Source organism: Passer domesticus, chromosome 21, assembly GCF_036417665.1.
Source record: "Passer domesticus isolate bPasDom1 chromosome 21, bPasDom1.hap1, whole genome shotgun sequence".
Taxonomy (NCBI): Eukaryota; Metazoa; Chordata; class Aves; order Passeriformes; family Passeridae; genus Passer; species Passer domesticus.
In genome coordinates this window covers 1,619,656-1,633,528 of record NC_087494.1, presented here as the reverse complement: position 1 = coordinate 1,633,528, position 13,873 = coordinate 1,619,656, and the positions used below count along the sequence as shown (strand labels likewise).

At 53.7% G+C, this 13,873-nt stretch overlaps 1 protein-coding gene across 1 annotated transcript in view; it reads left to right on the top strand.

Annotated features, from left to right (window-relative positions):
• Positions 1-13,873, top strand: part of PTPRS (protein tyrosine phosphatase receptor type S) — a 146,224-nt gene that overhangs the window by 43,817 nt on the left and 88,534 nt on the right. The window contains exon 2 of the mRNA XM_064396393.1: positions 6,993-7,159. Within this exon, the coding sequence (XP_064252463.1) occupies positions 7,072-7,159 (88 nt within the window). The 5' untranslated portion in view covers positions 6,993-7,071. The remainder of the gene's footprint in view (positions 1-6,992; positions 7,160-13,873) is intronic.

Sequence of the window (13,873 nt, the reverse complement as noted above, 5' to 3'; positions counted from 1 at the left end):
CTAGGGGTGCTCCTGGGCTGGAATTCATGAAAAAGGAGGGACAGTCCCTCTGCATCTCAGGTCTGGGGAACCTGATGATAAGAGTTAACTTTTGTTAACTCTTATCATCAATCTGTAAATCCAGACACTTTGGCATCCTCCCTGGAAGCCTCTCTGGGTTCAGTGGGCTGGGAGGGAGCAGGTTGTTTGCCTGTGGCTGGTTAAATCTTCCAGGCTGTTGCGTTTAGAGCAAGTTTTGTGATTTGCTTTTGGTGTGAGGAGTGTGCCTGCATGCAGTTTGGGAAGGCTTTGGGTTATTTCACTCATAACTCCTATCGCTGGGGACTCTTTCTACCTGGGGACCAAAATGAGCTGTGCAAAACCTGGGTGCAGCTGTGGCTGTTAGTGCTGCCCTCCCCGGGGCGGTGCCCTGGGGGGAGCAGCAGGAGGGTGCCCCTGCCACCCCATTGCCCAGGTGACACTGTCCAGGTGGCATTGCCCAGGTGGCCCTGCCCAGGTGGCCCTGCCCAGGTGCCCCGGGTGTGCTCAGAGGAGGAGCAGGAGCTGATGGAGACACCAGAGGAGGCGATTGATCGGCGATCGATGGCGATCCCGGGAGTGGGAAGCTCGTTCTTGGCAGGGCTGGTGACACCCTACACCCATCCAGCTCTCACAGCCGGAACTGATAAAGCACCCTCGTGTCCCTGATTAACTTTCTTGAGTGGTTTTTTCCTTCCTTTCGATTTTTCCTCTCTTTTTTCCCTTCTGCTTGGTGCGGGCTGCTGGGAGATGCAGGTTGCCGCACTCTGCACGCTGAGCAGGGGTCTCAGTGGGCAGGGACTGGCCTCCCGTGCTCCTGGCCTGGCTGCTGGGGCTGGGAACCCCCTGCTTGTCCTCAGGGGGATGGTTTGCACAAGGCCTTTTGGTAAGAACCAGCTGTTTTGTGAGAAAGCAGTCCCCAGAGGGCTGCAGAAGCGGTGAGGCAGGTGTGTGTCAGCAGTGAGCTCCTGTCGGGGAGGAGCAGCAGTGCCAGCCCCAGGAATGGGCTCTGCCCCTGCCCACACAGGGTTTTGGGGTGCAGGAGGGGGCTGTCATCCCCTGCTGCTGGACACAAAGGGGGTCCCTGTGCAGGCACCTGGCAGAGAGCTTTGCAGGGTGGAGAAGGTCACAAGATGCAGCAGCATCCAGATTTCTGTGTGAAGGGAGCAGAAAGCCAAAGCTGGAGGGATTAGCCTGGTCAGAGGGACTGATGCCATCTGGATGGGCTCTTCCTGGTACAGGTCATCTTCATGCCATGCTGCAAGCCAGGAAAGCACCAGCTCCTCATTGCTGAGTGGTTTTCTCATGTGTTCTTGGCTGGACACGCAGAGATGTGAGGCCAGGCAGTCTTTCCTCCCCGGGAATGTGGAGCTGGTCTGAACCTGCATTTGACTTCAGAAAAAGGCTTTTCCTTAGCTTGGACTCCAGACACGAGAAAGGCTGTTGCACTTTTGCTGGTGTGGGCAGCAAAAGCAGCTCTTTGTTGAGATTTTTGCCTTTTTTCCCTCTGCTGTGTGCATGACCCAGTGTCACCCCTCAGCCCAGGTGCCAGGCTGGGGGAGCAGAGGCTTTGGGAGGGGGATGTTGGTGGTTTTGGCAGTGCTGTCTGGCAGGGGATGGTGTTGGTGGCCCTGGCAGAGCTGCAGGCTGGGCAGTTCTTTACCAGCACCGAGAGATGGGATGCAGGCTGTGCCCCGAGGAGCTCCCAGTCTGTCAGGCAGCTAAGCTGGGCCTAATGATGAATGACTTGCTAAATAAATAAATAAAGCTCAGAGGCAGGGAAAAAGAAACGTGAAGTATTACCCTGAGCCACAAGGCAATTTAGCTGACGGCTTCTGCAGCCGAGGGGCACTCAGCCGAGATTGGGGTGGTTTGCTGGGAAATGCTGAAGGATGGGGAGGGTTTGTGTGGCAGCCAGGGCAAGGGGAGGGGGGCCCTGGGTCAGATCCTTGCCTTTGTGCATCCTGGAGGAGAGCCCAGCCCGGCAGAGAAGCCACAAGCCCTGCTCTGCACTGGGCCAGGAGGATGCTCCTGCCATTTCTGGTGGTTCTGGTGTTGCCTCTGGTTTGGACTTTCAGCAGGGGGGTCCTTTGGGGTCCTCCCTGGGCTGTGGCCACAGTGGCCAGGGCATGGATGGGCTCCCTCAGCTGGGTGCAGCCAGGCCAGGGGAGCTGTGCTTCCTCCTCCTCCTCCTCCTCCTCCTCCTCGTGGATCCGTGCTGGGCTGCCCCTCCTGACACATCCCTGCCTGTCACAGCTGTCACTGCGGGGGAAATTCATTCCTCCTGAGCAGCCCAGCCCGGCCCTGAGCTCTCCTGGCTCCTTTCTCCTTCCTCCTGCAGTGGCCACAGCTTAACCCTTGCTGTGCCATCACACCCCGGGCAGGGAGCACCCACAGGGCTGGGCCCCAAAATGCCCCTTGTGCCCTTTGCTTGGGGACAGTGCTGGGCACTTCACACACATGGAGGACCAGAAATGCCACAGGAGTTAAAAAAAGAGAGATAGAGAGGCTCTGTGTGTGTGTGTGTGTGTACGTGCAAACACAGCGAGCTGTCTTAGTGTGCAGTTTCCTCTGGTTTCCCACATTGTAAAAAGGGATAATGCTGTCATATTAAAGCACTTGGAGATCTGGGGATGAAAAGCAGCGAATAGGACCGAGACAGTCCTGATCAAAGCTCTTTTTTTTCCTCCATCTGTGTTTGTTTCCCCATGGAAGATAATACTCTGCCTCTTTCTTGTAAATATTTTTTTAAGATCTAAGTGACTCCGTGATAGATAAACAGCCATGCTTCACTCTGAAGGATCTCTGCTGCCTGCTCTAATTGTGTTTGCCAAACCCCTGGCCTGCCTTCAGGAGTGGCTTGGGGGGCTGCCTTCAAGCCCAGAGGAGAAACTGTGTCCAGCAGCTTTGGGGTGGAAGGCACTGCCTTGGAAATGCTCCATCACCTCCTGTTTTTTGGGCAGGATCAGGCCTGTTTTGGGATCTGCACCTAAAGCAGCCTGACGTGGCCCTGGGTGCCCCATCCAGTGAGGGCATCCCTGCCTCAAGGGGGTCCCTGGGGTGCTGTGCAGCCCAAACCATCCTGCTCCTCCATGGCATGGCTCTGGAGCCAGCTCTGCACCCACGGGAGGGTGCCCAGGTGGGCTCCAGGTCCCTGCCAGGCTGGGTTTGCCAAGGCCAGGCTTTTGGAGAGCAGCAAGCTGGAGCTGGGGGGCAGTGAATTCAAATTTCATCTCTGCCCTCCCCAGGGGAGGTGACAGATGAGCTGGTGGTTGTGCTAAAAGCTTTTCTTTCTCTCTTTAAAGAGGTTGCTGGGAGGAAATGAAGTGACCCACTGACCTCTGTTAATACTCAGCACAAACGAAGCTGGTGCTGCTGGAAGGAAGAGCCCTCAGTGCAGCCCTCTGCCTGCAAGGTGTTTGCTTCCATTGATGTGTCTAATGGGAGCAATTCTCCCACAGCAGCTGCTGAAAATGAAGATATTTAATCATCTCCTAGATCCGAGTGGAACTTTTTGCAGAGAATTTCTTTAAAATCGCCCTTCTCCTTTTCACAGGCAGGAGAAACACAAAAGAAGCCCAAGTGCTTTTTTTTTTTTTTTTTAATTTTTGTGATTTATTTTTCCAAGTTGTCATATTGTAATGAATCTGAAATGAATGCGTGGTTCCTCCCTCCTGGATTTTTTTCCAACACAGAGCAAATGTTCCAATTACCAGCTCCGTGGGGGCTAAGAACAAGTAACATATGGCAAAATGTTGCCCAGAGAGGCTGTGGATGCCCCATCCCTGAGCAGCCTGGTCCAGAGGAAGGTGTCCCTGTCACTGGCAGGTTGGAATGACATGATCTTTAATGTCCCTTGCAGCACTCTGTGCTTCTGTGAAACCCTTGCACAGTTCTGCCCCATCCCAGAGCCTGTCACCGTGCAGACATTGGCTTTTAGCAGCATTTCCCTCTCCAAGCAGTGAGGACAAACAGCCAAACCCCTCCTCCTGCATCCCCAAAGTAGCTTAGGGGAGTTAGGTGTCCAGCACCCTCTGAAATGGGAGTTGCTGGGGGGAAAATCTTCAAAAGCATCTTAGCAGCTTAGGTTAAGTCCCTTGGACTCCCAGGGGAACTTAAGCTCTTAAGAAATGTGGGTGCTTTGGAGCATTTCACCCTCTGTGCCTCGCTCCCCTGGTGCCTGGCTCGGTCCCAGCTGGGAAGCTGCTCCCTGCAAACACTTCTCAGTTTTATTATTTTTAATAATGCTCTGCAGGACCCCGTGCTCGCTGCTTACCAGCTGCACACATGGCCTTGCTTAGAGCTGGAGATTAGGCAGCACACAAGAATGAATGTCTTACAGGAGCTCTTTTACTGTAAGAATTAATCTTATTCCTGAAATGTGACCGTATCTAGCACAAATCTGACCCCACTGGGGGCCATGGCTTCACTTAATTGCATTCTTTAGCAAGGATTGAGGTCTATTAGGTGGTTTGCTTGTGTTGCAGGGGATCCTGTGCCAGAGAATTTAGTGAGGGTTTGCAGGCCCGTGGAGCAGCACAGGAAAAGTGCCATTATGTTGGCTTGGCTGGTGCCAGCAGCTTGGCTGGGTGCTCAGGGACAGGCAGGGGTGAGCAAAGCTGCTCCAGGGAGAGCAAGGTGAGCTGTGCCCCGAGGAGGGGACAGGGTGGGTGGCAGAGCCCTTGGGATTTGAGCTTCCATCAGAACAATTCCCCCTGGGCTCCTCCTGGTGTGGCAGCAGGGCGTTCAGGGCAAGGTGCAGGGTGAGGCTGTTCCCTGCCAAGGAGGCACAGCAAGCTCTGCCCCAGGCTGCCCTCCCCAAGCACGGGCAGCAGTGGGTGCACGTCCTGCTGTCCTGGCAATCCACGCCCAGGGCACAGCAGGGATGTACCTGCTCTGAGGGATGAGCTGCTGGATTGGAGCTGACGTGTCCTGGTATCTCTGCCAGCACTCCCTGTCTCCATCAACAAGGGCTCGGGAAGCACATTAGCACCCGAGTGGAAGTGTCACCCTCTGGCATCTCCTCCTCTCATCTTGGAGCTGTTCTGGATCCCCTTTTCCAGACCTTTTCCTTCAGAGCCCATCATGTGGCAGGAGAAGCCGTGCTGGCTGTGGGAGGGCTCCTCTCTCTGGAGGAGGCAGAACATTTCCCTGACATTCAGCTCCATCCTGGGGGGATTTTTGGGATGTGCTGTGGGGAGCAGGGCGGGCTCTTGGCTGCTCTCAGCTGTGGAAGATCATTGGTGCTGTGATTGGGGAGCACACGAGGCTCAAGGAGGTGTTTGGTGGCATTTTTGGCACTGGTGGGGGTGGAGATGCTGCTCTGATAAAGGAAAAGAGGAGTTTCTGAAATGGTGGCCGAGCCAGCGTGGTTTGTTGGGTTTTATTTTAATACAGGCCCCTCAAATAGTTGGGTGCATTCTTGCTCTCTGCAACGCCAGCCTTGGGAACGGGGAGCTGCGTGGCTGAAGGAGGAAGCAGGCAGAGCCAGGGAGCTGCAGCACAGCTCCATTTGCTGTGCTGGCATCGGTGCCACATCCCCAGTTTAATTAACAGTTCCCAGCACAGCTATTCACGGTGTTCCCACTCTCTGCTGGCCCCTGACAGCAACAAAAGAAACCCCAGCGTTGTTCTGTGCCCTGGAACCCTGCGAACCCCAGGGCTGGCTGGAGCCTCTCTGTGTTTCTCTGAGTGTGTCTAGAACAAACATTTGAAGAGATTCCCAGCGATAGGATTCAGGGTTTTTTTTCTCTTTTTTGTTTCAGTATTTGTGCTCGTTTTTCGTGAGCCGGCGCTGAAGCGCGGTGGATCTGGGCTGGCACAGAGCACACAGCAGAGGCTTTGTAATCCTCAAAGTCCAAAGCTTCTCTCTGAAAAGTTGTTCTTTAGGGCTGAGTACGTATGGGGACTTCTTGTTTATCCTGGCTTTTCTTTTAATTCTGCACAGTTCAGCCTTGGAGAGTTAATGGGACAGAAAAAGATTAAAATGCCCCTTCACACTGCCTGTCCCGACGGCCTCCCACCCCGATGTGTGTCAGAGCTTAAACAGCCTCACCATCCCCTTAGTCCTTCACAGCCTTTGATCATTGTGCAGTATCTCCTACCTGGCTCTCCTCCAAAAGGTGATAAACCCTGGGTTTGATTTCTAATTGGAGTAACGATAGCGGGAAGGAATCTGTCAGATCTGAGAGCATCCCTGCCCAGCTCTGCTCCATTATCCCGTGCTCAGCCTGCCTGATGGGAAACCTCTGAGCTGCCGACCCCATGAGGAGGTTGTGGCTGCAGCTCTCACTCTATTTTCAGCCCTTCTGGGGCAAATCTCACCTCTGTGAGTGGGGGAAGTGTTCACCAGTGTTGACACACAGGACCGGGGTGGTGGCTGAGAGCACAGCTGCCTCCATGCCATTGCAGCTTTGCACAGGGATCAGGACAAAGCTGCAAGCAGGGAGCTCCCTTTGGAGCCAGCAGCTGTCTCCATGGAAATGTGCTGGCAGGGTGAGGGGAGCAGGCTGGTGCTGAGCTGGATCTCCCCTGCCACAGCCCTGCTGATCTGCTGCCTCTGTCCTGCTGCCACGTCCAGGGCAGAGCTGCTCAGGAGAAAATCTCTCCCACCTCCTGTGGAGGCTGCATGTGCTTGATCCACCAGGATCAGCTGTGCCCCCTCCTGCCCCAGGTATTCTCTCTTCCAGTTTTGTGTAGCTCAGTAACACAGTTCCTGTGTGGTGCAATGGGGAAACTGAGGCAGCGAGTGGGGTAGAGGCTCTCAGACGTGCAGAGCAGCTGTGCAAGCCCGGCCTTGCTGGAGCCTTTCCAGTGTGTGTCTCCTGTGCAGGAGGTGCTCAGTGCCACCCCTCAGTGCCACCCCTCAGTGCCACCCTGGGGAGGGTGCCCCGTGTCTCTGCCGTGGCCGCTGGGGCTCTGCCCGGCCCCTGCCCATCCCCTGCCCCTCAGAGCTGTCCCTTTGTGCTCCACAGGTGCTGACAAGGCTGGGGAGACGCTGCAGTTCCCGCTGAGCCGGAGCCTTCCCGGCGGGGCCGAGGGCCTTTGCAGAGGATGAGGATCCTTCCCAGCCCTGGAATGTCTTCGCTGGTGTCCCTCGTGAACGTCCTCTCCGTGCTGCTGATGGACTGCCTTGCTGAGAGTGAGTGACTCTGCTGTCCCCCTGCTCCTTTCTTCACTCTTCTCCTTATCCCAGCTCAGTGGCTGATCCAGTGTTTCATTCCCCACCATCCTTAACTTCCCAACATCCTTAAATTCCCACCGGTGCCCTCCCATTGTTCCCTTGGAGGGACACAGGGCAGCTGGGTCCTCACAGCCTGCTTGGAGTTTCAGGCTGCCAAAGAGCTGCAGAGAAGGGGGGAAGCTGCCTGACAGCTCTTGCCAAGCCTTCCCCCACCTTCTCCCAACCCCATCTCCCATATTTCCTCTCCTGCTGCTGCCTTTCAGGCCCTGTCAGACACTGCTGACCATTGTCAGGTTACTTTCTGGGGCTGGATTGCAAACAGCATTTCAAGAAAGAATATTGTGTTTCTCCTTCCCCTGAGTGAACCAGTTCCAGTTCAACACAGTTTTTATCTTTGCTGCCTTTCAATTCCTGCTTTAAAAAATGAAAAGGGGAAGGGAAAAAAAAAAAAGAAGTGAAAATCTTAAGCGACTTGAATGTAATGTTCCTTTGACATGAAGGCTGATCGCTTGGGATCAGTGGGGAATAGACTTCTCCAAGCTGATTGAATTATGAGGTTTTTTTCCTCCCCAGCAAAGCTGCTTGAAGCTGGTGAGAGGGCTGCTCTGGTCAGCGTAGCCCTTGACAGCTTTCCACGTAATCACTTGGTTATCAGGGTTTATTACGGCGACAGGGATTGAATGGATCTGGACCTTTTGTTGCTGGGAGATGTTTTTGGAGCTGTGCTTCCCGTCCTCTCTGCAGCAGGCAGGTGGGGATGCATTTGCCCTTGCCCCTCTCTGAGTTTTGCTGGGTTCATGCTTAATCCCTCTTTGCAGAGAGAAACACTCACTCGCAGGAAGATAATGTTGGATTTTATTCTTTTTAATTTCATAAGCCCGGCAGGTGAACGGGGCTCTGGGAGGTTCAGGGTGAAGTGTTGGCTGGGGGTCAGTCTGCACCTCAGATGGTACCACTGGGGTCCAGAAAGAGACCCAGAGCTCCAGCCTGAGCTGTCTGGAGTGGCAGCAGCACTGCAGAGTGTGGCAGGGAGCTGCCACGAGCCTTCTGCCCAAGGATTTATCCAGGGTCCTGCTGGTGCTGCACTGACCCAGAGTCAGTGGGTGCTGCTTTTTGGGCTCAGGGTGCCTCTGTTGGCTTGTGAAAAGGGGCACTGGGAATCTCCATTCCTGGCTCTTGGTGCAGCGCAGTCAGGAGTGGGGAACCAGTGGAAATCTGGAGTCAGGGCTCCAGGGTCTTGTTCTTGCCACTGGTTTCCTGTAACAATGAATGGCAAAATCAGTTTGCAAAGCAAACTGCAGCTCTGCAGGCGTGGATGGAGAGCTCAGGTGTTCTGCAGCCTCACTGTATAAGGAGAGCCCCAAGTGATACCTGAGTGCCTGTGAAAATTGGGCCCATTTGAATTTTGAGTGCACAGGAGTCCTGTGTGCTGCTCAGTGCTGAGAGGGACATGGCAGAATCAAAGCTTCTCCAAACCATGGCTGAGTGACCTCAGATCTCTTGTGGTTTTCATTTTTGGGATCCCACCTGCTGTCTGACTGCTAGAGGGCCCTTTTGGGGGAAATGTGCCCTCGGGAAGGGTTGGTGCTGCTCAGACACAGGATGCACCAGTGGCCTGAGCCCTGCTGAAATCTGTCCCTGCTCTGCAGACACCTTGCTGCTTGCAGCCAAGTTTCTCTCTCCTGTAGTTCTGCAGTGTCCTTGGATCCTGAACTGTGAGGCTTTGTGCATTTTTCCCTCTGGCTGCTCACAGATGTCCGTGCAGGAGCTTTGCAGGTTGCTGGGACGGCGCTGCTCCTACCTGCTTGCTGTGCAGATGTTGGGCCAGCTGTTGTGTCTCCTCTTGGCCTGTGGAGCTTGCAGCACCTCCCTGCCCTGTGCCCGTGGGGATGCTCGCTGGCACCAGCTGTCTGAGCTGCTCTGGAGCTGTTGCTGTCAGCCTGGAGAGGATGAGTGGGCACCTGGCTTTGGAGGGGCTCCTGCATCCTGGGTGATGCCATTTCACCCAGCAGCACCCCACTGAGCCCTGCAAACAGCAAACAGCTTTGTCTGTCACAGCTGCAGAGCTGTGAGGAGCTGTCCCTGCTCTGGCAGTGTCCTCTCCCATCAGATGGCCCCGGGCTCTGTCACATTCCCTAATCCCTTGGCCAGCTTCCATTTGGCCACGGCGCTGACCCCGTTTCCTGCCCCAGTTCACCCCAGGCCCTGCAGCCCCCCGGGCACACGGTGCTGGTGCCCCTCCTGGGCTGGGGAGCCCACGCTGGGGATGGGAAGCCCCCGGGGTTGTGGCTTTTGGGGGGCATCACCCCCCAGCTGGGCAGGGAGCAGATCCCCCTGCAGCAGAGCCTGGGCTGAGCTGGGACTTGCCTCCTCTCCCAGGGCAGCTCTGGAGGAGCTGTGGCCTCTGCAATCAAAGGACCATTAAAGTACTTCCCTTGTTTCCCAGGCTAATTGATCTCAGTCAGTGATTTAAATCTTTCTGTGGTAGGAGCATTCTATTTAAAGGAAACTGCCATTTAAATTAAAAATCCAAAGCACCACAGTACTTTCTGCCCGCTGTTCCTCCTTGGGAGGCTGAAGAGAACAATAATTGAAAGGTGTGACACAGACATGTTCTTTCTCTTTTTTCTTTGGTTGAATATGGGCATTTTCTTTGTTTCTTCCATGTGGTCAAAGGCAGCCATGGAACTGGAAATTACTGATTCCATGATTATTTTCAGTGGTGTCATTAAATGGAAAGTATTATCCTTTTCTCGAGAGTGCTGCTGTTGGTGTGAGTACCATGGATGGGCATGGCTGCAGGAGGTTGGGGGAGGCCTCCCCAGGAGCTGCACAGCCAGATGTGCCCCTTGGAGCTGAGAGGAGCCAGGCAGCAGAGACAGATGAGGCCTGGAGATGAGCCTGGGGAGAGAAATAGCTCCCAAACTGCTGATGGACCTGGGCACAGCACCAAGCCTTGCTGTTTCCTGCTCACACCCCCAGAGCCAAAAAAGCCCCTGTGGTGAGCACCCTGAATCCTCTCCTGCTGTGTGTGCACAGAGCTGCTGCTGCCCAGGTGTGCAGGGCACAGCTGCCTTTGGCCAAGGGCAGTGGTCAGCTCCCTCTGCCACCCGAGGGAACCACGTGCCTGCTCCAAGTGCTCCTCAGCTGCACATAAAAAGCCATTTACTGCATGGAAATGTGGCCATTCTTCTGACTGGAATCAGCGTGCTCGCTGTTTTCAAGTGGATTTTTCTCATTGATTAAACCTTTGTGTTTTACAATAGCACTTTGCTAATTGGCACTTTGCATACACAGAAGGCTGGTGCGTGGCTCTCTCCACCCCAGCAAGGATTTAAGGGCAGGGAACATTACTTATTACTTACATTTCCTTCCTTTTATAAATCACCGTATAGAAGCCTTACTAGCACACTCTGAAGTATTACCATAAATAATTAAATCTAAATTGCAATTGACAAAATAAAAGAATAAAGCCCCTTTTATGATGCATTACCCTGGCTTTCTTCCCTTTTAATTGCCCTTGCTCCATCATTAATTTGCAGAGCACAGTAATTCATGGGAGGTGCATGTGAGGGGGGCTCCGTGAGCATCCCTGGGGCCAGCACAGACAGCAGCCAGGTTTGCACCACGTGGGACTCCCAGAGGTGATGGAAAAACTGTGATGGCATGGCAGTGGGGCTCCTCCAGGTCCACGTTCAGGCTGTGTTTGGGGAGCTGGAGCCTTTTAAAGGTGTGTGGCATGGAAAGGGTGCTCTGTGCCAGCAGGGCAGGAGCTGGGCTCACTGAGATCCTGATCCCACCACTGGCAGGGGTATCTGCCTCCTCTCCTGAGCAGGATCAGCCCCTGCTGCACAGCTCACAGCTTTAGCTCTGGAGCCCAGGAGCAGCAGCTGTCAGGTGAGATGGAGCAGAGATCACGGGGGCTCCATCTTAGGACTGGACAGGCACATTAAACTGACACCAAGGGAAGGAAATCTCCCCATGGTGGGGGAAGCTGCTCCAGTTTGAAGTGCTGGAGGTGGACCTGGACAGCCCAGCAGTGCTGCCCCAAGGGAGGGGAGGTGTCCCAGTGTGGTGTCCCACAGACCCTGCTTGTTTGTGCACCCCCAAAAGGACAGGGAACCTGCAGGGGCTGAGCAGCCAGGGGGATGCTGCAGAAAGGCTTTTCCCCCTTGGGGGTGGGCTGGAGGGGGAGCAGGATTTAGGAATTTCAAGTGGGAGCACAGAGGAGGTTTTGTGGTCAGTTGGAGCATGGTGGAATTTTCAGTTTTAGTTGCACATTGTCCCTGCAGTGAGTGGGGTCTGGGAGAGGAGACAGCAGCTGAATCCTGCAAAGGATCAGAGATCACTGCTCCCCTGCCCAGACCCACCTGCTGCTCCTGTTCCTCGTGCACCAGTTGCCTTTGTAGGCAGGGGACACCTCCCTGTCCTTGTTGCTGCCCCTTCCCTTCGCTGCCTTCTCCTTGTACCAGCTGTGATCTTGCTGAGGGCTCTGGGCTGGTTGTTATCTTACTCAAGGACACTGAATTAAGCTTCTATGTCACCTTGTTTAAGTGCCTGATTGAATTAAACCTTGCCTGACTTGCTCAAGTGATGTATCTCTCTTTTTTCTCTTATTTTTTTCTTTTTTTTTTTTTTTTCTTCAAGATAACTCAAATTGGAAAGTTTGTGTCTTCTGTAGGACCCAGAGAGGAAATAAATCATGTGTTGAAAGAGCTTCCTTGGGGGCAGGGGGGGCTGTCACTTCCCAGGTCTCAGCTGTGCCCCACGCTGGGAATGCTCGTTAGATTAATTTCTGCTGAGGAGCACCTGGGGACAGCAGCAGCCACGGTGTTTGGGACCCAGCCATGGGTGTCTCCTGGTGAGGGATCTTTTCCCAGCCAGAGGCTCTTTCTGCTCAGCTTCATTAGATGGTTAAGTTGGGGGAAAAGAGCATCTGTTTGTTGTGTAAACAAGTGGCTTGTGTGGAAATGTCACCTGCAGAGGATTGGGATGGAGGAAATGTCTGTCTTCATACCTGGATGCCAAAACTGGGGCTGTTCCTCTGTGTCTGACTTCGTCAAGAAGCCAAGGCTTCTTTCTTTGTGACTCTTCCCCTTGGTTGTCCTTTTCACACCAGCAGTTCTTGCCGTGGCTGCCAGGAAGGACGGGATCTTTCCAGAGCTCTCCCAAGCCCTGGCTCACGTTGGCTTCTCTTCTGTCTGGCAGGGTCTCTGTGCTCGTGTCTTTTCAAGACCACTACGACTCTCCTGGGTCACTGAAGGGAATCTGTGAGGGATTCCTCCCTTTTGTGGCCTGGCAAGGCCAATATTATTCTTAGAAGGCAAGCAGAGGGTTTTTCAAGGACGCCCGACCAGAGGAATGTCATTCCTGCCTGCGTGGGATGGAATCTGGGCTCGAGCTGGCCTGTGAGACACAATCTCCCAAGAACAGTTTTATTTACTCTGTGCCAGTCTTCCCCTCCAGTCAAGGATGTTCTCTTGCAACATAATTGGTCCCAGTTCCCACCTTAGAAAGCTGTGATGTTCTGTGCACTGCAGCTGCCTTTAATTTTTTGGGGATTGTTAAAGTTCATGAAAATAGTCACGTTTTACACCATCTGCTGTGTGCAGGGAGCTAACCAGGGTACGGGCTGCAGGCCAGGCAGTCAGGAGCATCCTCACTCTGTGGCTGCACCTTCCCAACCCTCCTTTTACTTACCCCTCCTTTTACTTTACTTACAAAAAAGCCTCGATTGGCATTTTTGAGCAAGGGCTTCTCTTGCTGTGCTGTTGTCCAGTGTGATGAGCCCCAGCCCTGTTTTCCCAAAAACGCAAATACCAAGTTAAAATGCCTATTTTGATTGAGGTAATCAAAAAATCCCTAGACCATCTTCCTCAATATGAGAAATTCTGTCTGGGGCTCCACGTATTAGGTTCTTTTTTGTCGGGCCAGGGTTTATGAACCTTCAAAAGGGAACCTAATACACCCAAGGATAGCTCAGCTATTACCTTTGGAGGCAAATAATGAGCAGGATGGCTTCTGCTGCAGTGTTAGAAACAAAAAGGTTTAATAAAAGGCAAAATAACAAACAGAAAAATCCGAGCCAGGTACAGTGGTTTGCCCCTGGTAGAAACACCTTCACAAAAGCCTCATGGTTCTTTTGTCCTCTTCTTTCCTACCTGATGGCCCAGGCAGGACTTTTTGGCTCCTATCCAATGAGGTGACCCCAAGGTTTTGGTGAAGCCTCTGGGGTCCTGTGAGGTGGCTTTTCACCTGATCGTTGGGAGAAACTTCTGGGCTTCTTTCCTTTTTTTGGGGGGACAAAGGCTACCTTTGCCACTCTGTCATTAGGGGGCACTCTCCTACACCAGCCCTGGTTTGGTTTGGTGTGGTTTGGTTTGGTTTGGTTTGGTTTGGTTTGGTTTGGTTTGGTTTGGTTTGGTTTGGCAGCCTGGGCTCTCCTCCTGCAGCCCAGGGGCAGAGGCAGCGCCCAGACCCGCGGAGAGAGCAGCGTAAATATATTTTGGATGTCTGCTGCTTTGACTTTGAAGGGGGATGTTGGGATGAATGATTTAAAGCGTTGACAGGAGGGACTCTGGGCTGACCTGCTTTCACAGAATCGTTGCATGGAGAGCCCTGAGCGTGTCCCAGCCCGGTGGTTGCAGACATGAAACCAGCGCTGCTCGTTTC